The sequence below is a fragment of the Opisthorchis viverrini genome (genome assembly GCF_000715545.1).
Source record: "Opisthorchis viverrini unplaced genomic scaffold opera_v5_6, whole genome shotgun sequence".
In the NCBI taxonomy this organism is placed as follows: Eukaryota; Metazoa; Platyhelminthes; class Trematoda; order Opisthorchiida; family Opisthorchiidae; genus Opisthorchis; species Opisthorchis viverrini.
In genome coordinates, this window is record NW_008751662.1 from 1,364,077 (window position 1) to 1,390,060 (window position 25,984).

At 45.2% G+C, this 25,984-nt stretch overlaps 1 protein-coding gene across 1 annotated transcript in view; it reads right to left on the reverse strand.

The window, feature by feature from the left end:
* The window catches only part of T265_00610 (hypothetical protein), a gene marked incomplete at both ends in the record, with an annotated part of 84,522 nt that overhangs the window by 39,933 nt on the left and 18,605 nt on the right, over positions 1 to 25,984 (reverse strand). The window contains 4 exons of the mRNA XM_009164438.1: positions 9,624 to 9,723; positions 10,673 to 10,863; positions 11,289 to 11,382; positions 21,060 to 21,332. Coding sequence (XP_009162702.1) covers positions 9,624 to 9,723; positions 10,673 to 10,863; positions 11,289 to 11,382; positions 21,060 to 21,332 — 658 coding nt within the window. The remainder of the gene's footprint in view (positions 1 to 9,623; positions 9,724 to 10,672; positions 10,864 to 11,288; positions 11,383 to 21,059; positions 21,333 to 25,984) is intronic.

A 25,984-nucleotide genomic window follows, 5' to 3' on the forward strand; every position in this document is an offset into this window, starting at 1 on the left:
ATATGTATATATATATGAACTGGACGAACCTTATGGTTGTACGGCAGTGTTGCGTACATCACACAACAATACCAGGAGGTGAATGAGACTGATTTAGAAAGTTGTCTAACTTCCTTTTCCTAAACCAATTGCATTGGATGCTATTCGACAGGGACAACGTCTACAGTGAACCTTAACGATTGGTTGTTGGTCGCGTGGCTCATGAGGTGTTCATCAAGTCTGACGATTGGCTTGGAGACCTTTCATCACCAATCGAGGAGAGACGGGTGCCACGCAATGATAACTTCCACCTGGGTGATGACTGAAATGCTTACAAGCTAAGTGCAAGGCTCAGCGAACAGATCATTCGATCAGTAACCAATAAAAGTACCCGAGTTAACAATACCAACCTCAACAATCCGTACTTTGAACCTGACGTATCACCGTAACTGCTAAGTCAGCACAACCACCAACCCACCGCTACGCACTACTACGCTTCACAATAACGCACTGATGATGTCACCTCGATTGGTGATGAAACGTTTGCAATCAAATTACCCAGCTCACCGAACAAGCCAACGACCACCATTTGCGCTACCTGAGCTACCAACATTTTCCTCTATGGAAAAGTCAGCTCTAGAGTAGGACAGAATGGAACAGAGCACAGCACAGCTGTGTTGAGAGGAACTGGAAATACTTTAAGAACCCAGTAATCTCCATTTCCTTATACTCAGAAGTAGCAGTTTGCCTAATAAACGCTATTATTTCACTATACTCTGTGGCATATTTAACACAAAGCTTCTAGACACGTAATCCACACAGGATCTTTGCTATCCCATGGGCCACAGTACATCATCATCGTCATCATTGACAGTTGTAATAACCACGTACTTGTCGTTCAGTAGTTGTAGCTACCACAGTTTCGTTCACCGATGCTTTGGAAGGGGTAGCTGCGCATTGCAGGCGGGAGCTGACAAATTGGTTCATAAATCCAGCACTGTCAGTGGGCTGTCAAGTGGGGGGTTGGAAAAGGAGCTATGCATTGAAGGCAATAGCTTGGATGCACGAGCGCCATTGAGGGCGCGACTGGGCCATGTCTGACAATGTCTGTAGCCATTGATGTGGCCCGTCTCGGGGTCCCCATCCAGTGACCAGCGCAGCTGAGTTTGCTGATACCTGAGTTTGTTGGTAATGGCCTTTATACTTTGCTACCAAGCAATTATTTGACCGCCTCTGGGTTTCTTCCACCCTTCACGTGGTTTTGCGAAAAGAGCCCTTCGAGGAAGTCGGTCGCCCGGCATTCGCAGCAGCCGCAGTACAAAGGCTTGGGGTGGTCCCCGAAGAAAAAAACAGCTCCACTATCTTGCGTAGTAGGTCATACAACCATTGACTCCGGGTGGAGCCGATTACCTGGGTTTAAAAAAGTGGGCCGTATCGTGTCCACTGACGAAATGTGACATCAGAATCTATAGGAAACCACATAAACTCTGTAAGCTGCAGCAACTCGAGTGATAAGGCCCCTCTACTTCGATCTCACGAAGCGCTAGTTTAAACACTGTTAGGATAGATCCTGGTCAACCTGTCCCTAGATTTGCTTTCCCGAAACTATTTTAATCAAAAAAGTATAAACTAATTAACCTGTTCCAGAGATTCAGCCTCAACTTTTGGAAGTGATGTGTTAAGGCGCCGAGGTTGAACTCGACGAGTGGAAACAAGTTAAAAGATCGAATCTTCAAGGAGACATTGAAGGTCATCTATTTGTCGTTTTTGCTTATGCCGGGACAGACAGTCGCCCCAAAGCATCACAGAACGATGGGTTCTCAGTTGCGATCGGATATCGTCATTCTAGTTGGGTATTTAAACGTATTCATTTCAAAAACACACAACCCGCGTAGGCTTGACGTCCTAGTAAGGGTGAGCGACTCCGGTCTGTGACCCACCATGGTTTCATTCTAAATACTAGGAAGTTTCAACAAAAGGAACTGAGCCTAGCAAAATGGCGTCCACAACGTACTTTTCAACACCGAACATAAATCGATGCCGTTGCAGTTGGTTAACGATGGAAGTTCCGGAGAAGACTGTTGATTGTAAAGCACAAGTGTAAATTTAGACTATATGATGTTTGTGCAATGATGTTCATAAGCTTCTGCAGTCGTCGGCAAAGATTATTTTAGCGGCTTGAAGTCCAATACCTCCTCAATTCATCCATTTCGAGAGCCTTCCAACGGGAACTGGGTGTGAGGACTAGGTTAGCCACAATATATTAAGCATATCACAAAACCAGCGAATCACATCCTGAAAAGTACCACATCTGATGATATCAAGAAAGTCTAAGTGTCACCTCTATTATTAAGACCATCTTAGCTGTCAAACCTACATCGTGCAACCTCAAAAACCACAGGTCTTTGAACGGAGACGAACTTTTTGGTAGTTGAAGTTTTACATAACCGTCGTAGCCATGACAAAATGTGACGAAGCGGAAAGCCATTGATTCCACCCCCGCAAACGTGCACGAACACATGACTATCTTGTTACACATGTACACAACACAGTTCACCGACCTTGAGACAGCCAGAAAAATGGAGCATATATGCACAGCAAGCAATTGAAATAAAAATAAGCGAGCTATAGGTTGAGCGGTTAGATCCAAACAGGGGTGGAGGAAATCAATCGAACGTTCAGATGGGAGGAACTACCACTCTTAAGTTGAACCTCACGGAAAATGAACAACCTTAGTGAGAGGATAAACCGCACAGTGGTGTGAGCAACGTTTGGTAAGCTCCATGCACCATGAAGAGGAGTGAGGTATTGCTGAAACGAAGTACATTTATAGTGAAAAGTGAGTGGACTTGACAAGTTGACTATCGCAACATCGTGTTTAGTTCAGTAAACGTAACAAATACACTACGTTTGAGCGACAGGAATAGCAAGTATCGTGGCGTTGTGTGAATGGCAGTATCATGCCATGATGTCTTAGATTCACTGAGCGCGGGCGTAACATGGAGGTTTTGTCAGTCGACGAATGCATATTCCGCTATATCGGACATGATGTTGTAAACAGGTACACATGTCTCAATTTTCGAGACTATAAATTCCAAGAACCGGTTCAGATATTTCTAGAGCTGCGGACAGTGGCGTTATTCTGTGGTTACCAATAACGACGGCAAATTCTTCTTACTGAGGAAACGAACTATCGTGTCTTTTGACAGAATACTAAGTAAAGTGCAGTTAAGTATTCGGGGGCCATTTTCCATCGTGATAAAATGTTGGGCGTCCACCGTCCTATTTGTAGTAATTCGTGTAAGCTGACCACACCAAATATGCTCTTTGATCCACCTGTGGGTCGAGTCTGATGTCATCCTTTTAATGTCCTCAGTTGATTTTTCCTTTGTGTTCATAAAATGAGAAGCACTAAACGTCAGGTTCGTTTTTGCTGTAAGTCGTAAGTGTTAACTTCATTTGTGGTTAGGTCGGCGGACATTCGGGACAGGCGTCCATGCTGTGATCGAGAAACGCGTGCATTTTGACCAGCCATCACGTAACAGTTCGAATTGTTTGGACCTACCCCAGCTTCACTTTTTACATCGGTTAGCCGGTGAGCTCCAAGTGAAAGCAGTGGCATTACCAATCGGATGGGCGAGATGGCTCAGTGGTTAGCGCGCGAATTTACTCACCGGAAGGTCCGTGGTTCGATCCAGTCCTCTACCACTCGACTTCCCCAGCCTAGACTTTGGCAACCTGGCAGTAAACCAGTCATCGTGCTTCCTTCGGGTGCCATAACAGCTCGACACCCACCGAGTGTTACAGTTGAACGATTGTCATTTCGATCACATTTGGACAGCAGTTTTCTGAACACGGCTACAAGGTGAAAAAAATCCAGATGCGCAGTTTGTGGCTTCTTCGAGGAACAAGTTTGCTTCGATTCCAATGCATATCCACACTCATTGTAAATCTGGATGAACAACATCCAAGATTCCCAACTCAATCAGCTGGGAGGTCAGATCAGCGAGATCAGTCCCGATGGTCCCACGAATTGGAAAGGCCAGAGTAGCTTTTGTGAACCTGAGTCACCTGTGGCGCACGCGTAACATCAGCTTCTCTGTCAAGGGTCGAATTTACAATGCTGCGGTGCGCTCCATATTACTATACGGATCAGAAACCTGGCCGCTGCGCGCCGAGGACGTCAAAAGACTTTCAGTGTTTGACCATCGATGTCTTCGGAGCATTGCCCGAATCTGGTGGGAACACCGGATCAGCAATTCTGAAGTACGTCGAATGGTATTCGGGAGAAATAACTCACCCTCGATAGATGAACTGATCACACTGCACAGGTTGCGCTGGCTTGGCCACGTGCTGCGTATGCCAGTCGACCGACTTCCTCGAAGGGTTCTTTTCGCAAAACCACGTGAAGGGTGGAAGAAACCCAGAGGCGGTCAAATAATGACTTGGCAGCGAAGTGTGAAAGCCATTACCAGCAAACTCAGCTGCGCTGAACATTGCCGTCTTCCTGGATGGGGACCCGAGACGGGTCACATCAATGGTTATAGACATTGTCAGACATGGCCCGGTCGCGCCCTCCATGGCGTTCGTGCATCCAAGTTATTGCCTTCAATGCATAGCTCCCTTCCCAATCCCCCACCAAACAGTCCACCTACATGCTGTATTTACGCACCAATTTATCAACTCCCGCCTCCAATGCGCAGCTACCTACCCCACCTTCCCAAATCACTGGTGAACGAAATTGTCGCAGCTAGAACCACTGTACAACAAGTACGCGGTTATTACAGCTGACAACGATGATGATGATGACTAAATCAGCAGTCGCTCCCAATACAAGATCATCACCAATGAGAGCACCGGCGGTGGCACATACTGGTATCAATCTGCTACAAGGTCAAAGAACGTCACAGCAAGGGATGAAAAGATAGGAAGACTGGGGATTTGGTGCGGAAAAGCTTTAGGAAGCATGGTAAACCGGCTGGACAGACTAGAGTTTGGACAGCTACGAAATATACACATCGATCACTGGGATCAACCCAGTCCATCCTACAGGCCTTACCTAACGCAAACCTGGCATATAACGTCAGACAGACTTGAGCGAAACAGTCCGGTTGGCATGTTCACCACGTTCAAGAAAAGTCACGCGGACCTTAGCCAGGAAGGCACGAAGAACACACAGCACTCAGTTTAACTGCAGTTGTTATCGCTTAGCTTTAACATACCGTTATTTGTCGGGGGAGGATTTTTCCTAGTAAAGATTTAGGATAAAATTGATCTTAGTGGAGTTTGACATGTTTACGTGCCTCAGCGCCCTTGACCGGATAAGGTTTATAAGCTGCCATAGGTATCCCGTCTCGTACATCACTAAGTAATCGCGTATTCACGGTTCGCTGAGGATCTTCTGGAGCTGGCTAACTACTGCTAGGCCGCAAAAACGCTGGTCATCTGTAAATACCTGATAGGGTTTACAGCCAAGCGACACAGCCACAGCTGTTATACGAATGCCAAAATCGAACAAAGGAGACTGAGAGCAGACAAGCAGAACCTCAATCGTCGCAGTGTTGGAACAGGGAGCATGAGAGTACATTTACAACCGACAAACAAATCGCCCTTTGTCCAAGATTTACAAAAGAGCTACTTTATCCACAGAGTTAAAGGTCTTCGTGAAGTCGAAGGTGCCGCTGAAGCATCTGGCATAATGTAAAGACGCACATATTGCATCTCTTACCACCTCAAAATACTGCTTGGAACTCTTGGGTATGTGTTTGGACAAGTATTGGGGCACCTGGTGATCGCGTAAGGTTGGAAGTTGCCGGAGGTACCGTTTTGAAACGAAATTGCGATGCCTGAATGCTCCGAATACTCCAAATCACGGTCGTTTTCAAATGGATGGGTCAAAGCAATACACATTTATCATTCTCTGAACACCTAGCAAGGAAAGGCCCAGAGGCGTTCTAGAGCAGAAGGCAATATTAGCACTTCACAAAATCAAGGAAGACCCAAAGGCCCGCAACCATAGTCCCAGATGGACTAGACTAACGAAAGACAAGTGAAAGGACAGAGGACAGTTCAAGTGTTCTTTGGAGATACATTGCTAAGCGATGCAAGTTCTGATTTTTGTCGTTGTAAGCCTTGATCTGTGGATTTCATCTGTCGCCGACTGCACCAGTTTTCCCCACTTAAACTTCTTGGCTCGATCACACTCCTCTTCGTACACACGTTTCATTTGACCTGAAGTTTAACTGTATTATACTCTGTTCCCGAAGCGATAGTGTCACGCAGTAACATTGAACGTTCCTAGATCTATGCTGAAAAGCCAGAAAGCATTGTACAACTGTTTCATCCTTAATGGGAACCAGCAGCAGGGAGCGTCGAACCAGACTCCAGAGAGTTTCGGACCCGTGAACTTCCATCGAACAGGCAAACCACTTAAAGGCGAGCGGCTGGTGAGCAACGTGATTACGTCCCACGTATATAGCGCGTCACACATTCTTCAATCATGCAATTCACACACATCCGGTGAAGAGCCCTCAAAAGGAGGCTTCATTCGTCTTCATCAGAATCCACATCACTGGGAAGACGAGGGTTTGAAATCCCTTGGGCTTTCATGAGATGCGCAATGCTGATGATTCCTAATAAGGATGAAACAGCTGTACAATGCTTCCCAGCATAGATAAGCTTCAATTACAAGAAGAAATTTCAAATCTCCACAAAATACCGGCGCTCTCAGATCAGCCATTTTTCGTGTACGCTCTCAGAAAGACCACATGCCGCTTTGTGCAAAGCTTCCCGGTTCTGATAAATGTCCTCCTCCGATGTGGCTCGTAAAACATTGCTGCGTTCGTTAACTCGTAGTTCACAAGATTTTTCTACTGATAAAACAGCTGAGTCTTGTGAATGGATAATGATAGCTGTGTGATCGATTTGGCTCACCGTTGGAACACCCAAGAGCGCAACAGAGCTGGTAGATAGTTTTGAGACGTTCAAACTGAACATACCAAGACATACTTCTAGCGAACTGAGGCATCTTACCTGTATGTTGAGGTCTCCAGCCATTACGAAACTTTATGGTGAACAGCAGCGAGATGGTTAGAACGCGAATTTACTGACCAGAAGGTCGGTGGTTCGAACGCGACCTATGCCTCTTGACTTCCCCTGTCTAGGCTTGGGCAACCTGGCAGCATCCCAGTCGTTGTGCAACCTTCGGGTGACACAGCGGGTAGGCACCGAAAGGGTGCTACAGCTATGCGTCTAACAGAAATGTTCCCGTTGATCGGAGCAAAGGTGCTGCATAAGTAGACATGTATGAGGAGCGGTTCTTATTCCGACCAGGGGAGTCCCTAGGGAGATGGACTGTCTGGAAGCACAAGGTTTAACACTTATGCGTAACCAAACAAATTTCGAGGCCCCAGCTCAAAAGCCAGGGTTATACCGAAACCGGCGTGATCTGCTACAGAGCCAACAGCATGCAGGTAGTGTGGTGGCGTAAGCTTAAACACTAAACTAGTATTAAAATGCAGTAAATACCCTTCGGTGAAGTGACAAGAGTGCGGGCGATGCGTCCGTCGGCCAATCTGCTTAAAAGTCCGCACGCTAAGGGCTTTGATACAAGTGGAAGAACGAGACCGGAAAAGCGGATGCGAAGAATTGAGTATGAGCGTCCAATAGGTCACTCCCCTGAGTGCTCGCCCCACTTTTTCACAGTCAAGATGCATATAGGACCGGAGCACAAGTGGAATTCAAAAAACACATACTTTCGCTTCGCTATATAGAGCGAATAATTTTCTATAGAGGAGAATGTCGGTAGCTCAGTGTCACAACCGGTAGATGTGACTGCGTATTGCAGATACTACCAGGGGACATAAATCTAAGCAGGAGGATGATCTGGCGGAGTATCTGGTTCAAAAGTTTGACTGCAAGACAGCAATGGCTGGCATGAGACTATCAGAATAGTTCAACTTTTGCAGAACAACCTTTCTCACTTGAAACAATATCAGACCTATCGAACTAGGAAACTACCATGCCTACATCCACTGACCAACCTGGTACAAGACAGTGAATGATGCATGGATGTTCGACAATACAGCTCAGTGCGTTGCCGAGCTATAAGAACGACCGCCTTGTCTGCATAGTCCCCGCACTCAAAATCGAATCGGCCAATTATTCAACGCTCTTAACTCGCCCGGTGTTGTTCGCCTACTTTCCGTTCTACTAAAGTAATGGATCCGTTCCATGGTTTCATATGACCAGACAATTCGTGAACAATGCCATACATCATTACCGACGCATGTATACAACTCGATCTTGAAGTGCAGCTAACTGTATTCACCACAACTACTCCACTTCCACCAAACAAACAAATCCAAGATTAAAATTTCATTTACCTTTCCATTCAGTGGTCCCATACACGCCCAGTGTACGATTCGTCAAAATCCGACATCAAGTTTCAAATATGGAACTATCCATTTAGCCACCGAAACGATAATTTCTCGGTTAACTGAGAACCAATCGATTCTAATTTGGCCGCCTGTTTTAACGTTTAATGCTTGTCAGTTAGGCATCGCCCTTATTCTTTAGACTGAGTCTCACCAAGTTACAAACATGGTATGTACTCTTTCTACCTAAACCATTTGTTCGCCATCGGGTTGAATGGACCTTCCTTCTTCTGGGGTCAAAAACAGAGACATGGATCAATGGAAGATGGGTTTATTGGTCTCCATTGGCAACGGATAAGAGTAGGTAAAACGATTCTGTTGGTATTTTCTAGCGAGAGAAACGTAACAGCCAGCGATGCCTCAAACTTCCTGTCTCTCTTGAAGATCAGACACCGTCTAGATGGTTAGATTACACACACTACTACAAATAGGTGACGATTTTCATAAAGGAAACTACTCAAGGTTGCTGAAAAATCTTCGACAGCCTCGCCCTTCTTGGGGCTCATCAGGTAGGCGCAGTCCGAGTTTCCGTCAACCTTATGTTCTACTTGAACCCAAATTAGATAACGATTTCTTTTGTAATACGAACCTCAGATAGGCTTCGCATGATAGTAGCGGAAAATAGGCCGTTTGAATGTTGTTCGAATCATGATCACTTCCATAACTGGACCAAAGATGTAGATAACCTACGGAGATTATAGCGATTCCATCGGAAGTTTACCCAGGAAGACTATTAAAAACAGTCCTTTTTGCATTCATCAGCCACATACCACTACAATACACTCAGCGACAGTGGATATGGTAGTGGTCTTACTTTATCAACACCCGCTTACAAACAACGAAGAGAATGCCCAACGGAGTGATGGTACTAAGCAGTACAAGTTAGATGAACTGGGTTATAGGACATGCACCTCACCGAAACAGCTAGAAACCAAAACCCCAGGTGTTTATGGCATGCAAGAGTAGCTATTCACCAAACGAAAAAACGGATCAGCCAATCGGTTAGGATGATTTGTTAAGCCCATATTAGCTGGCATGATACCGGCGTGACGAACCCAAATAGCATGCAGTGTGGAACAAAACACCAACAGAATCAACAATAACAACAGAGAGATGGGGTGACTGAGAAACCATGCGATTGTATTGCATAATTGGAAACGTGAACAAGGCAACGAAGAACGTTGAGTTAATGACTTTATTGCTGTTTACCGGTTTCTTGTTGTTCGAATATCGGGTACTTTGATTGCGCTTCGGACCATACGAGGACACCGTTGGAAAGGTCGTTCACTAGCGAGGGCAGCTCAGAGAGCTAAACGGATACAGACGACAAAAGAGTCGATCACAGGAAGATGATGAGTGCAATACCACGACTAAAATAACATGAACGTAGACGGTTCAACAACGAATGAAGACGTTTTCGTAATAATTAGAGTTGCGGAGAAAATTTAGGGTGTAGTTTTTCGGGACACCGTCTGCTCAAATGCAGACGGTAGGCGAGATGGTGGTCTGGATGCGAGACGACTGAATACCGGATTGCGGTGAGTGGCACTAACGTGGGTGTGGTAACAAGACTAAGCGACAAGATATTATTCGATCGGCTAGAAAACATTATGCGCCAAAGTGAATCCAATCAAGACACGCCGTAGGTCTATAAGTATCTGGCACACCTTATTTCAAGCTTTACTGTTGAAGCCTGTGAGTCTTTACAGAAACTGTAGGGTTCGTTGGTGGAGACAAGTGTATAAAATTGACCGGCCGGGTTTATTCCATCATGGGAAACTTGAGCAGTTAAGCCATGGGGTGTATACTGGATCAGCTTGAATAAGCCCTACTGCACCAGCGTAGGTCTGTCACTATGGTGTTGACAAAAGCAGACTCGACTACGCATGGGAAACGGAACGGATGTATACTAGTAAGTCAGCTAAACACAGAGAAATCGCAAAAACTCGAGGGAAACTGATGATACTACGTTGTTTTACATATTCCAAAAACCTTAGATACCGTGCTTGAGTAAGGACCACGAGCCGTTCTTCAACACTTAATAATGTTTATACATTCTGAAAAAAGCCCATTGACGTGGACCGCAACAAGCGTGGCATCAGAGATATGGCACAAACCGGGAAAGGGAACACAATCCACGAAGGCACATAAACATACGCGTATCGGGAAAAACCGACTTACGGGAACACGGATCTGCTTCATGAGAACACAATCCACCAGGGCACACAAACGTATGTGTATCGGAAAAAACGACTTACGGGAACACGGATCTGCTTCATGCTGTCACGCTCCCGCAAGGTGGCTGATGCGGGAGATTTATTGATGGTGTCAAAATCTATCGTGATACCGTACGGGATTGCAATCTGGTCCGTTCGGGCATAACGTCGTCCAATCGAACCACTACTATCATCTATCCGATGAGTCACACCAAGGCGTGTCAGAGAACTTGCTATAAGAAGAAAATAATGAACAGTTGGAGAAAGCTGTATCAGAAACGTTTTGGATATGGGGAGTGAGAAGACGTGCTTGTTTACGAGGAAAGCTACTGTAGAAATCTGTGAGACGAATTCAAAAAGAGCAGGCTGTTTATCGGATGGCAGTTGATGTGTGCACCAAGATTGGGAATTGATTTTTGTAAACGTTCCGTCACCACAACAGGGAACATCATGATAACGCAGTTGGGTTGGACACGCGCACTGACCAGTTTCTCCCGCTTGGAAGCGAAACGTCTGCAAACCAATTGCCAAGCTCGGCGAACAGATCAACTAACATCCGATCAGCGGTCGAGATAGCAATACTTAGAAATACTATCGAAAAAATTGTCAATTAGTGCCGGCCGCTAGCAAAAAAGCGATGTGCGTTGAATAAACTTACACAGCTGTTGGATAAACGGAGCAAAGTCCGGATGACTTGACAAAGGGAGCAAGGAACATTTGTATGGCGCCAGAATCGGTCGGACAGCGAGATACTGAAAAAAAACAATGAGGTAGACATTAGGGCAACACATTCTAGTGCACGGAACTGAGAGGATACACTGGAAGAACTAAGCTCAAGGGTTGACTAAAAGACTGCCGTGTTATGATTTCTCGAGCCCCTGGAAAGGATTACGAACCCTATTGTGTCATAAAGCAAAAAAATGACACCAAACCACAGATTAGTGATTCATGGGCAACAGTGAATTCAGCTGCCCAACAGAATCTGAAAGGTCCCTGCGACAAAAAACTTGGCGTTTCGCTCCAATAGTGAACCCCGAATTAGACGTAGTAAGTTCTCCGGCATAAAATACTGGTCGACAAACAGTAATGAAGCGCATGTGAGTAGGTAACTGACAACTCTTGGCAAAACATGCCGACTTCTCTGCGAAAAACTTCCTGTGACTCGGGTGATGGTCCCTTTACGTACGCAGATGGACAGTAACTGATCGGCTGGAGACCCCATGTGGGTAGTATGAATAAGCAAACTGAATGCGCTATAATATGAGCCTTTTCCACTGGCCCGACAAAAACACGACACAGGATGCCATGGCAGACATAGACAAACAACCTAACCCCCAGTGACTGAAGTACCGATGAAAAAAATCGTTCAGCTGTAGCATCCTATCGACGCCTAGCTGTCATACCACCCGAAGGTTGCACGAGGGCTGGGATACTGCCAGGTTGCCCAAGCCCAGACAGGGGAAGTCGAGAGGCAGAGGACGGGTTCGAAACACGGACCTTCCGGTCAGTAACCACTTGAGTCATCTCGCCGACAAACAGCTTATTCGACGACTACACAAAATGTACAATAAATACGCCATAAATGTGCATCCGTCAGGGCACCAATGGGTCAGATGGAAGCAAAAAAACTTACCGTACGCTGTTCATCACCTTCGCGTACGCGGAAAGAATGCTCGAATACGGTGTACAAAAGCCGACCAATCCCGAATGAGGGTTCAATAACATTTGGTACGATTTCTTCCACTTTTCAAAGTACGAGAAAACAATGGATCAGTGGGTTGGACATGTCAAACGAATTGTTGCTTGTCAGATAGGGGCGGAAAAGCCTACAGTAATGCGAGTGATCAGTGGGGAAGAGTAGGAATATGATCCCGTATTACGGGGATTTCTAACCAACAATGTCGTCCCAGCTGTGTGAGTGACGTCACAATGTACGTCTTCCAGTAGAAATTAAAAAAAAGAAGGCGTGCAGCTGTAGCATCCTTTCGGTGCCTAGCTGCCATGCTACACGAAGGAAGCACGGGGGCTAGGATACTGTCAGGTTGCCCAAACCTAGACAGGGGAAGTCGAGAGGCGGAAGTCGGATTCGAGCCACAGACCTTACGGTCAGTAAATTCCTGCTCTAACCAATTGGGCCGTCTCTCGAATGATTCATCTAACAGGCTGGTCAAGACATCACTCATTTCTCATTCGCTGGCTGCTGATTGTTCTTTAACAGGCAACTGAACATCGTTAATTACACACTCTGGGAGGCTGTTCCAATCCAGGTTTTTGCCCGACAGAGCAGCCTTCACATTACAGATGGATTTAATTGCGCTAAATACAAAGTACGTTGGACATGATCCGAGATATCTTATCAGTCATGTAACTTGTGCTAAAAATTTGATGACTATACTAAGGAGCATGTGAAATGGGAGGGAAATGAAATTCGGCTACAACCATTAGGTGTGAGCCGAATATGAGCGGTGAATTCGGAGTACGGAAAACGTACTCCGTTGGTTCAGAAAGAGATCGAAATAAAAAAAGTTGTTCAGCTGTAGCATCCTTTCGGTGCCTAGCTGCCATGCTATGCGAAGGAAGCATGAGGACTGGGATACTGCCAGGTTCCCCAAGCTTAGACAGGAGAAGTCGAGAGGCGGAGGTCGGGTTCAAGGCACGGACCATTCGGTCAGTAAATTCGCGCTCTAACCAATGAGCCTTCTCATCCAGAATAACTCTTAGGGGGTGCAGTCCTTTCATTAAATGAAATCCTTCGAAAGGGAATAATAAGCCAAAAATTTGATATCTTAATGGTGAAATGCGGTGTTTCATGATGATCGGTATGAATTTTTAGACATGGGAGCCCTCAAGCGAAACGTGGGTGATGATTACTGTTATTTGATAAAGGAAACTGCAAGAACAATTGAAATATTGAGGTCGACTGAGAGATGAGTGAATTCACGATGTATATAAATCACCCACCTTGAACGTTTGTTTCGTACTCCTTTATATGAACCATACAAGGTTCGATTGTGTATTCCTTGTCACCAATCACAAGCTGCGAGGAGCTACAGTGGCAGCAAACGAGAATGCAGAGAACATACAAAATTAAAAGTGGAAACTTGACTCGTCATGGGGAACTGCAGCCAGTGTGAACGAGCAACAGTAACGCGGAAATTTCAATCTAGCGAACTGAAATCTTTTGAAGTAAAACTTAAAAGCCTCCTTAATACAACGTACATTTTATTACAGCAGCCCGAATTGGAGTGAAGTGACGATTTCCGTCGGAAACGATCCTGACACAACGCCGTTACAGGCTATCGTTTGCACCATCTGTTGTAAGCCACTCGGATATAAAGGAGCATCATAAAATCGGACCCATCGACGCACGGTAAGACCAGGTACAAAGGAATCAACACCTTGTGAATGTGGCATTCTTTTTGACCCCCGAATGACGCCGAACTGTCATTTGAGGTTTATGTACGTAAGTTACGATTCACTTGTGATTACGAACGGCAATCAGCGTAATGTTTGCAGCTACCTAAATAGGTGAAATTTTCGGAGGCTTACTAAAACTGATTATTATGAATATGCGGCAAAGGAGAGCTGAATGATATCGATCCAGATTCTGAGAGTAATCCCGGTTTCTCCTCCAGTGGATCAATAAAATATTTCTGTGTTGAACAGACAATTCCAGCAATAATAGAAATAAATAAGACGTGGCTCATATCCTACACACGTCAATTGTTTGTGATGGCGGAACTTTTTCTGCGCAGAAAAAGCCAATAAGCTACCGGATCACAATTACATTCTGTGATGAATTTACGGTTTACCCAAACAGATCGGGACAGCATTATAGCAACAAGGTTCAGTGTTGTGTTTTTGCTGTTGATGATATCTATCTAGGTTACGCTTTCAATGCGCAGTTACCTACCCCACCTCCCCGAACCGTCGGTGAACGAAACTGTGGCAGCTACAGCCACTGTAGGACAAGTACGCGGTTATTACAGCTGACAATGATGATGATGATGACTCCCTACACACACCAGACACACGTCCAGTACATGTACCACACACCTTTCCTAACAGCTCATGCGGTCGCCAGTTAAACTATCACTCTGATGGATCGGAATGTGGGTTTTCGAGAACCTGAACCACTGTCCAATCATATAATACCCGCTGTCAACCTGGAGCAAACCGAGGACAGGGTAACAAGATGAAATACTTAGCACAGTTCTATAAGTAGTAGTAGTTCAGTGTGTTGTTTCACGCGGGGTAAATGCAGCAACTGGTACAGAATAACAGCTAGGGTATGAAACGCAAGTTAACAACCCATTCGAATACAATGCCGCTGAACTAAAGACCTAATGTGGATGCGATTTTGATTCAACAAACGCAAGGTTGATCACGCGACTAAGCTTCCACAACACGACCTAGGGTCAGTACCACGCAAATCCTACATCAATAGTAAGATTATGATCAACCATCAACTAATTAGAAAGTCTACACTCGGTGGAGCGGTTCGTAACTAAGTGGGCTCCCAACCCGTCCACTTCTAAACCCTGTAGGTTTGTTGGTAATGAGCAGGCATGGAACCAGTAGATGCACTTAAATCGACGAAACGATCAGAGAAGAGGACCTTCTCGATTACCCAGAGGATGTATATGCACAAGCAGTCGCAGTATGGGGAATCAAAATAGTCACTTAATCTCGGTAGAACATAGATTCACTATGCATAAGTTAGGGATATCCGAGCAAATAATGGAGGTGCTCAAAGAACACAACTAGAGACGACTTGGCAAATGAGGGGCTCGGAGATTCTGAAGACGGACGAATTCAGCAGAGCAACGTCCCGGACTCCCTTTCAGTTGTTCCACTCATCGGGTGTTAACTCTTATTGGAAAAGAGCCCAGTGTTTTCATTAGGTCAAGAGTTCAGTCTGTGACACCGTACAACAAGCTTCACACAAACGCTAAATATCAGAAACAACGCCATCATTTAAAACGCGGAGAAATGCAATCTTCGGTCCGGAACACAATTTAACGCGGCGAACTATCAGGCATCAGAAAATAACAGTGTGTGGCGATCGCGAATCCAGGCGGACGAGGATGGCTGAGGCCTAGAGCGCCGGCAATAGCAAAGACTACTCCATAAGCGTAATACACTACTCATAAGGTTGCTGAAAACTCTTCGACAGCCCACGAGAGAGTCGCAAAACCAAATGTGTTTGCAAATGAGTATATTTCGCCAAAGATTACTCCACTTAGTCTGTCAGGGATCCACGAGCATCATGGAGAATAAAATAGCCACGATCAATCATCCTTATTATCACCGCTTCGTCGGGACTTAGAACGACAGTTCCTGTGGCTACTTGTTGCTATTCAGTTAGATATCAGTAGAGCATCCCACTCCCATTCGTCCACAATTATGTGAATACAAACAGCGAATGCTGGGCGTTGATCTGATCTTGACAGTTAGCTTGCAGACGTTTCGTCACCAATCGAAAAGAAGCGCATTAAGGTGGGTGGATAATATACCCTGGATTGGCGACAAAACGTCTGCAGGACGATTGCCAAGATCAGATAAACAGTCATCTGACAAATGACCACTATACAAATCCGAGCTACCAATATTCCGGTACCTTAATAAACAGCGTAAGATCTTCATTTACTTCGGGAACTACCCTGCCAAACTTGCGTATTGGGAAGAACGAACCGATCGACAGAATCAAACGCACACTTAAAGTCTCGGAAAACCAAGATTGCAGGACACTTATACGTTGCGCTAACAACCGACGGAGTAAAAAGAAAGATAATCGCTCAGCCGTAACACTCCTTCGGTGCCTAGATACTACGCTGCCCGGAGGAAGAACGAGGGCTGGGATACTCCCAGGTTAACCAAACTTAGACAAGAGAAGTTAAGAGGAAGAGGCCGGGTTCGAATCACGGACCTTCCGGTCAGTAAATTCGTGCTCTTACCACTTGAGCCATCTCGCTCCATAATCACAGTGATGTAGGACACCGAGTCAGTAGCATGATTCTGCACCTCCTTTATTTGACTAGGATAATTTGTGTAGACAAGTCCACAGGAAACGAACCTTGTCACAATCATGCAGAATGGTGATCACGTCGGTTATCATGAACAGCGAGTAGCAGCGAGCTGACCTGCGGATGCGGAAAAACTAAACAGCCAATGGAGAATCTAGAATTCCAATTTCAACGTATTTAGAACTTGACGAAATTGTTTTACTCCCGAAAAAAAGTCGACAGCGAAAAACCACAATGCTGATTTTTCATCCAGTGACGCAAAACCAACTTACGCAGAAAACCTGAGTCACCGTATAACTCAAAATCTGGAAATATCCTCACTATTGATGATAAATTCATCATAATTCATGCCAGGAAAAAAGGCCGTATGGGAATTCTCTGGGACCGTCACTCAATGAGCCAGGCAACACCAGATTACGTGACATCAGCAGCCCGGTTGGGGAACATCGTGTTGTACGCACAGTTGCTAATCAGAGTATTTGTCATTGAACAGTACAACGATACCACTCCAGTCCAGGGAACTGCGGGTTCGAATCCAACTAGAGTCACAAGAGATGAGCAACGCTAATAACTGGCGATAGGAATGCAATAATTATACACTGTTTATCAGTTATTTTAGCCTCACAAGGCAAAAGCTGGAACACACATTCGCAAAGACTCACCCAACCACACTTCTCCAAACTGTCCGGCTCCCAGCTGTTTAATGAGCACAATAGACGACTTGGGGATTTCCCAGTGATCTTTCGTACGAACGGACAAGTCTGTGGTGATCGGAACTGGACGTGGGCAGGGTTGAGTGAGGCGATAGCACAGCCCATTCGCTTCAGAACTTTCTGCCAAACTGGACACGGATGAAGGATACGGAAAACGATGAAAGGATGCTGATTTCCAGAGTCATACTAAGAAGACTAACGCTCCTCGATCTGGAATGCTACAATCCATATTGAGAAGCTCGGATTGAACACAAGCGGCTTCTTTACTTCCAAGCTAAATTCGAGTGAACACCGTCCATGGAAATTAGAAGCGAACTTATAAAAAATCATCCAAAAAGTGAATTGCCCAATGTCTGACGTGGCATTTAGTTCAAATGAGTCATTTTGGTGTTACGTCCAGCAGTGTTCACTTTTTGCAAGTAAAGCTTTTTTGGAGAACTTCCTCCTCTAACTTGCGAATCACAACAGAAAAGTACTTTTGGATAGGTGCATACTAAAGGTAGGTTTACGAGCTGTGAAGCTGAAAACATAAATTCAAAACCTCGCCTCCTCTTCATGCATCCAGTTCAGAACCGAATGCAAACCTAGTTTGGCTAGTAAATTGTTGGACTGACAGGCAAATGGGGACAGCTTTTTAGACAATCTCCTCAAAGCAGTCACTAAAGTTTTCCGGGTGAACAATCCAAACAGAATGCCATGGCACCGATCAACACAAGGGTGAAAAAGTGGACCAAGTCAGATGTAGAAGGAAACAGAAAGGGTTCAGGGACCGAGTAGGTTCAGGAGTATGGTAACCCGCCGGCTGGATCAGATTAACATTCATCGGATTCTGTCGCGTTTTGGCGTCACAGTGGGAGTGCAACGGTTGGCCAATCGCAACAAGCCATTTCCTCATGCTGGGGGTGCTCATAGTGAATCCAGGGTAGGAAACAGTAAACGGCACTCTGGGTTCACTGTTGGAACAAGTGAGACAACTTGGTCTCCAAAAGTCGGACTGGCAGGCTTACTACAATCGTCACTGCTTTGCCACTCGGCTTTTGAGCCAAGGACTTTGGTTTGAGACTCTTAAAATCCTCCTGTTTACAAATTCGTCTCGATGACAGCGAAACAAAAACACTCGGTTTGTCTGCAGGAGCTAACTCACTTTTCCGCCCTGCGCTATGTGCTGAGACGTCTCTAATGTGGGCTAACTCGAGTAACACTCAGGTGCCGGTGGATTGGAAAAATGTGTTCATTCTGCTTGCAAATGACAATCAATTCCATAGTGGGTCACAACAAGCTCCCTAAAGCGGAACAACCCACTTCATGTAGCTCGCTTATCGAGACAAGTTAGAAGTCCGGGTAAGTTCGTGATCAAGTTGCGCAACTTTGTACTAAAGAGTACATCCTCTAGCAGAGCTAAGCGAAAACTCCCTAACCGCAGGAGTGAAAAGTATCTACCGCATTTAGATGAGAAAAACATTTATTTTTGGCTGACTGATAGCTTAGAAAAGGTACCGATGAACGCCTACGTGCACCCATTGTGACTGGCAGCACCGAAAAGCAATAAGAATTGACAACTAATCACGTGCTTCCGGTGTCTGGAGAGCATCAACGAGACCAAATCAGGTATTCAACTATTCCGTATGCTTCATAAACTGCTCAGGTGAGTAGATTTATGGTGAGAAAGCAAGCACATAAACCGTTTTAGCAACTGAGTGGCCATAAAGCAGCTGTTGCACTAAGATGAACTGTCAGTGACCAGTTTAGAACCAGCAGAGAATGTTAACGAAAGCGTTCCCAGCGGCGACTTATCCAAACTGACTACTAAACTTGGTACAACAATCTGAACAACAGATAATGTATTTTTAACTCCTTTGTAACGGAAATACTTTTTCCTGTGTGGAGAACTCGCTCCTCCGGAACGACCACCTAAGTTAGCCTCTCCAGACGTAGTGTTAGTGATATCAACGAAGAGTAACAAATTAAGAAATCGTACAAAGATGGCGTAGTTGGGCTGAACGACAAAGACAATAGCAATTACCAGGAACTCGATAAAAAGACAGAGTGATAATTTGCCTAGTCCTGCTCTATATTGTAACTGTGTGCGCAAAGACCTCACAGTACACGTAGGTAAGAGTGGACTGTCTACAAAAGCAAATCAACGAGAGGACTTTAGTACCATCAGCAGCGACAAAGATATCGTTCGCCTAAAAGAAGAGTTAACTAATTGAAGTCGGTCACAACACAAGGGTGTTTCCACTTCAGTTCAGCTCATTAGCTGAATCCTTGTGTAATGTGTGGGCGAGATGGCCCAAGTAACTGGAGCGCGAATTCACTGACCGGAAGGTCCGGTCCGGGACCTCCGCCTCTCGACTTCCCCTGTCTAGGCTTGGGCAACCTGGCAGTATCCCAGCCGTCATGCTTCCTTCAAGTAGCATAGCAGCTAGGCACCGGAAGGGTTCTACAGCTGAAAGCTTTTTTCTTTCTTTTCTGTGTTATGTATGCAACTGCCACGGGAAAGTAAGTGTACTCTGCGGCTCGCGGGACATTTCCTCATGGGAAAGGAATGAATCAGTGCCGAAAAATTTGTTCCGTTGGTGGAGGTTCCGTCGTGGAAAAGGACGTGTTATGACATACGTGTCTAATGTAAACCAGAATTTCGGAGAAACCAGCTACAGTAATGTGTAGTTCACATCATCCCTTACAATCGACACCTTTTTAAGATGATTACAAGTAAACAGTAAGCGAAAACCGTAATGATCATACAAACCCTCAAAAATCATAATCAGTAACTTGGGGAAGGTAGATCACAAGGAAGGGCATGGAAGGGAAAAACTAGGAAAGTGAAGAATATGGAGGGTGGCCTTTTAGTAAAGACCACATGCTACCAACCGCGATTCACCAGAGACCCAAGGTCAGACGTATTTTCTCTACTGCGGAGGCATGCTGAACTTATCAAACTTGCTGGATATTTGTAGTCACAGAACACAGCAGGAACTGGCTACAGATTATTCGGACGCTCGAACGCAATCACCTCTGATAGAAGATGAAAATTTACCCCGAAAGGACACCCAAATTCGGAAGACCTAGTTTTGATGTCTTGAAAAAATGGGTCCAAACTCTGGTAGTTTAAAGAAAGTACACGTGTAGGAAAATTGGGAATCTTTAAATTATCGTTTGAAAGTTAAGCTAATTCGTATACCGAGTAACACGTTGGCCGTTAAACAAAGTGTCCAACAAATGTGAACAAAATCTAGTGTCCTTATTTCGTAGTTGGAACAGATCTACCTCAAGTGCGGTTGCGCCACACCGATGGAGTAACGGAAAAAAGGAGCATGACTTCCGGGTACCTTTGAGTCAGTCCCGACCAGTGCGATATTGGTTGATATCGGTGTCACAGGTCATCGGAGACCGACTACGAGAATCTGGACTATGGTTTTCAATCCTAAAACCTATTTTGGCCTGCGAGCCATTCTGTTTTCACGACTCAATATGACTCAGTGACAAGTCGATCCGTGTTCGCCATTTACCTGTGTACTTGTATGTGTAACCAAAGAGGCAAGTGATCCCCATCTGTCATCAAATAGATTTGTGGCGTACTGACTAGAGGGTCAGTAATGGGCAACAAAGATAGGTTGTTCGCTCCCATCGCGATTGTTCACAGACATGGCTTGACAAAGACATTTCGGCAAGTAAAGGAAAACATACCGGTTCTGGAAGCCGTTTCTCTGCCACCAACCGAGTGCCAGTCGCTTTGGCGTGCTGCGTAAGGTCGTAGCAACTACGGTCTGCACATCCGACGCATTCGATCCACCCATAACTTGTCTGACACTCTGCATCCCAACAATCACACGCGTAGTGAGCCATTTCGTTGGACAAATGTTGTCGGAACCGTAGTCGATTCGGGTCCACACCAATCAGCACAAGGAACATATGGATTCGAGCCATAAAGTAACCCAAAGTCTGATTGGCAACGATGCCCTGAGTGGGTAGCGGTGGGTAGGGAAAATAGAGATAATGACAATATCGGGAAACATAGCTGTGAGAATGCAGAACACAACGTACAGGGCTGCTAATTTACTCATTCCACCGTAACAGTCAAGGGGTTTAGGAAAGCATATGGCGAGTGTGGTTAGCCCAGCGAGTTTTACGGCGAATGAGACCTAACGTTCAGTTTGGTGAAAAAAGACTTGTGGTTTGGTATGAAGGCTACCTGCACTCTAGGCGGAAGGCTTGGTGACAGATTCGGGCAATTTCTTCAAGCGACTGAGACAGGCACACGAAGATGAGCAAACCTTTCCAACGAATATGGTCACTTTTAGTGGGATATATCTAAGTATGATCCAATACATGTGATGGGGTGAAGACAAATCGGAGAACTACCAACGAGAATAAATCTAAAGCTCGCCGTCACGTGTACCAGTGCAAAACCGACTGTTATTGGCACTAGTGATTGCAACAGAAGTCCATCGATCTATAAATACTTGCCACACTCGTGTCAGTTAAATGACGCACTCCGGATTTTCATAATAGTTTCATGTGGCGTCGATTGATTTTGAATGAAGCCACAGACAAGCGCGTAATTGATGCACTGTATACCAGAAAAGTAGACTCAAAATGCTCGGATGTCTCGCAAACCGTTTGCTACTGATGATGAGGACTGGAATGAATTTCCAACCACGTGGTAACCGACGATATGACCAACTTGCCAAATCGCCCGGATTATGAGTAGTAGCAAACACTGTGACATGAATGAGGGAAATCGATAAATAACCCCTAGTGTAAATTACAATGGTCAGAAAAATGAGGAAAAGAGTGTGTTTTTCGGCCATAATGCTCCACGAAGCCGCACGGGCATTTGAAAGTAGTATTAGAGGCAATTTGACGGCATCAATACGGAAAGAGTTGGTGAAATGGACCAAAGAGGTATTAATAGTAATGAATAATGCTTCCTCTGTGAGACTGTTTCTGTGATTAGCTGTTATGCAACTCGAAGGAAGCTGAGATATTGGAGCGATCGAATAACCAGAGACTGGTTCAAACCATGGGCACTCCGGCCAATAGTCCTTCGCTTTAACCGCTGAGTTAGCCACGCAAATAGCCTGGTGACGTTAGAATGTCACCAAAAAACAAAGAGGCAAAGGACTTTCATTCGTAGTTGCCTGAAAACACAAGCGTAGATCGTCGTTGGGGACAAAGAATGAAAAAGACAATGGATTCTCGACGCCAATAAAATTTGGCTCTCCTGCTCTGAAAAAGCGTTAAGCTCTCCTAGACTAGAAGGCACATCTAACTATGGTCATTCTAAGGTGCGGTCTGAGGAATATCAGATGCGACGGAATCGTTTTCCGGATGGACATACAAAAAAGGAATGCGGTCTTGTTCTACACTGAGATGAAAGATTAGCTGCACTAATCAGTCCGAGGTAGCTAAGCCCATTAAGAAAGGTTAGTGGAGTAGATTAATTGGTCAACTGCGCCCTTCCGTCAGATTCTGCTTATGAGCAGCAGGATAACGTACGATGTGAACTGCAGCGCCCTGACAAGAAAATTGCTCCAATTAAGAACATAACACCCCACCTGAATCACACGAGTCTTGTGCACCAGTTCTCGAGCAGAAGTATTTCCATCTAGTGCCAATTACGGGATAAGCGGACCAGCTTGCTAGAACTAACCGAGCACCAGGCTTGCAGATAGAGTGGCCAAAATAGAATTCACTCAGTCGAAACTCCACAGTTAGAAACGCGTAAACTCGATCTAATCAGGAAGACTTCCTTCAGAAAGAGGTTAATTCAAACGGTAGTTTTACTCGGGAGCTACGAGAACATCGTTCTCATGTTCCATCGACCGCCTAGTCTGCACCGTACATACTTAAACACTGCTATTGATCCAGTCGACCGTACCGCTCTGTGGAACATCAGTTCACTTGGTGAATCCCAAACCAACGTTGCGTTAACAGCGCTCGAGTCCAAGTTAAAGCGAAATGTTGCAACTTTGACCCTAAAGCCAAAGTGCGAATGTGTGGACGCTATGCCCGGTCCTAGTAAGCTAAGCCATAGACTCGATAATGCATAGTGCTCTAGGCGGATACGGAGAGGCCTGCGAATCAACAAAAATAATCGGATATTCGACCAATGATGATAAGACGGCGACGCCGTCTTGCTGGGTGACAATTCAGACAGTACTGATCAAGAACTGACCGAAACCGGTGCAGCTGAGAATCTCCTCCACATGATCGACAAGGACCGAACCAGGCTAAATATTGGAATTACGCCCGCTTCAGACATCCCAATCTCCAAACGAAGAATGACGTGAATTTTCACATTACTGCTATTTCTACGGTTGAATAAAACTTTACAACATAGGTCGGAACCAAATTTGAGAGCCAAACTTCGGGCATATCAAGCCTTTAACGGCCTTGTAGTACATTCTGGATGTGAGATCTGGCCAGTGCGGTGCAAGAATACACAAAACTAGAGGTATCCAATCTGGGAACCAGACTGACATAAGCAGTCTGGCAACAATGTCATGGCATGTCAAAAGTGGCTGAAAACATCAAGTAGTGAATCCGCGTTAGTGTCCTAGGTGCTGGTGTCGCCGAAAGCGGGAACTAAAAAACCGAACTGTCATACCAGATGGCGACCCATCTAGGTGTCTAGTTCAGTTTTAGTATTCGACGACGGAAACAGAACTGGGTAGCCATCAGTGCGAAATGACTCAGTGGTTAGAGCGCGAATTCACTGACCGGAAGGTCCGTGATTGTGCATCATGTCTTGGTCAACCCGGCAGTGCCTTCGTGCTTTATTTGGGTGGTATGGCAGCTAGGCACTGAAAGGATGCTACAGCTGTGCATCTTCTCTTACTATTGTAGGGCTTATGTAGCTGTAGTGGGTGGGCCGGACTAACCTTCAGTGGGAAACAACCGCGAGAAAGCAAACAAACGAGATCATCGGCGAAGTCAAGAATAGTGGCTGAGAAGAGCATATATTGACGAACGAAACAGAGAAAACCGCTTCCAACAGTGCAATCAGGCTTCATTGCTGCTGATCAGGAATATCACACAAGCGGTGCGCAAGTGTGACGATGAATAGTATCAGTCACGTTGGGAAATATCCAACTTGCAGTTTTAAAGGCTGCGTATCGGTGGCATGTGAGCAGAGTTCACGTCGAAGAGCGGGTAAACTAAGTGGAAAACATTTCGGGTAGTCAGGTCTCAGGAAGAAAACCTCGGTAGAATAAAGTAACACTCGACAAGGGTTTAACTTCAAATATGATTTCTTGTTAAAACCCTTAGATCGAGTGACGCCAAACAGCTTGGTTGGAGCTAGGGCGACGCGTTTCTTATTCTGACATCCCGAAAAATTTACGATTGTTGATGATAAATTCCTAGATTTTTCCTACGCTGGCTCCCAAGAAAGTGAGGTTAAGTATCTGTCGAACTGTTCCCGCACATTTAAAACGATTGGGGTCAGCTAAACTGCGTGATATGGAACGGCTGGCTATCACACGGTGTCAGCAGCCTTTAACATTGTCAACCGGTTCTAAAAAAACAAGCGCCTCCAAATGAGGAAAGGAAATCAGTGGAATGGACAAGTAATCTTCGGTTTCCCAATCACGTGACTAAAAAACTAAGCCACACGTGAAACAAACACGTGAATAGGTGCAGTGATCATGTGCTTTCGAAATTCATGAAACACACTACATGGGATTTGTTGCTACAGTGCCCGACAAAATTTAGTAGAAGACTTTAGACGATTTGGACATCACAAATAATCCAGACCAAGTATGAGAGCAACGAGGAGTTCCAAGACAAGCAAAATTAATTAGAATGGTCTACGAGTAAAAGGTTCCCGTACGCTGAGGCAGAATGGATAGCACTTTTACGAAGAGATATTACGGTAGATGACCAGTGTCACAATAAGGAAGGTGAAAAAAAAATCTCGCGTCATGGCTCGATTCACATATGAGAAGCATCGTTGGAAAAACCACGAAATGGAGAAAGTAGGCGACGTCGCAAGAGCCAACCATAAAATCTCAAACTGCCAACAACTTAGCCAGCAAAGTAAAAGGCAGTGATCGATGCAGGAGTGTAAACTCCATAGACTTTCACGCGCCCATAGATGTTCATTATAAGGACTAGAAAAGTGCAATGAAAATATTCAGACCACGTTTGGAAAACACCATAACCACGTAGCGCGATCGGCTGAGTCGAATGCTGCTTTCGGACTTTGGAAGACAAATAATTGCTGACCCTGTGTGTGTGTGTGGCACTGTCTCACAAGTTGTCGTGTCCGATGTATCCACGACCTGGACGGATGGATTGCTTGATTCTTACGACTTCACATGTCAAGGTCGCCAGGCCTGCGTAGAATGATACCCATGATCGAATTAGAAGCGGCTGTGACCAAAATTGTATCCTCTAAACCGAAAATCTCTCACAGTTAGATCTAATATCTTCACGAAAGATAGAAGAAACAGTAGATATCCGTAGATATTCGTCTCTCAATCTGCGGACGAGTCATTTTTGTCTATCCTCAAGCAAGACCTGAGAGGACACTCAAGACCGGGTGCTCTGCTTCCCTCCAATTGTTTAATTACTATTTCGACTTCATCAACTCATGACATTGAGCAGTA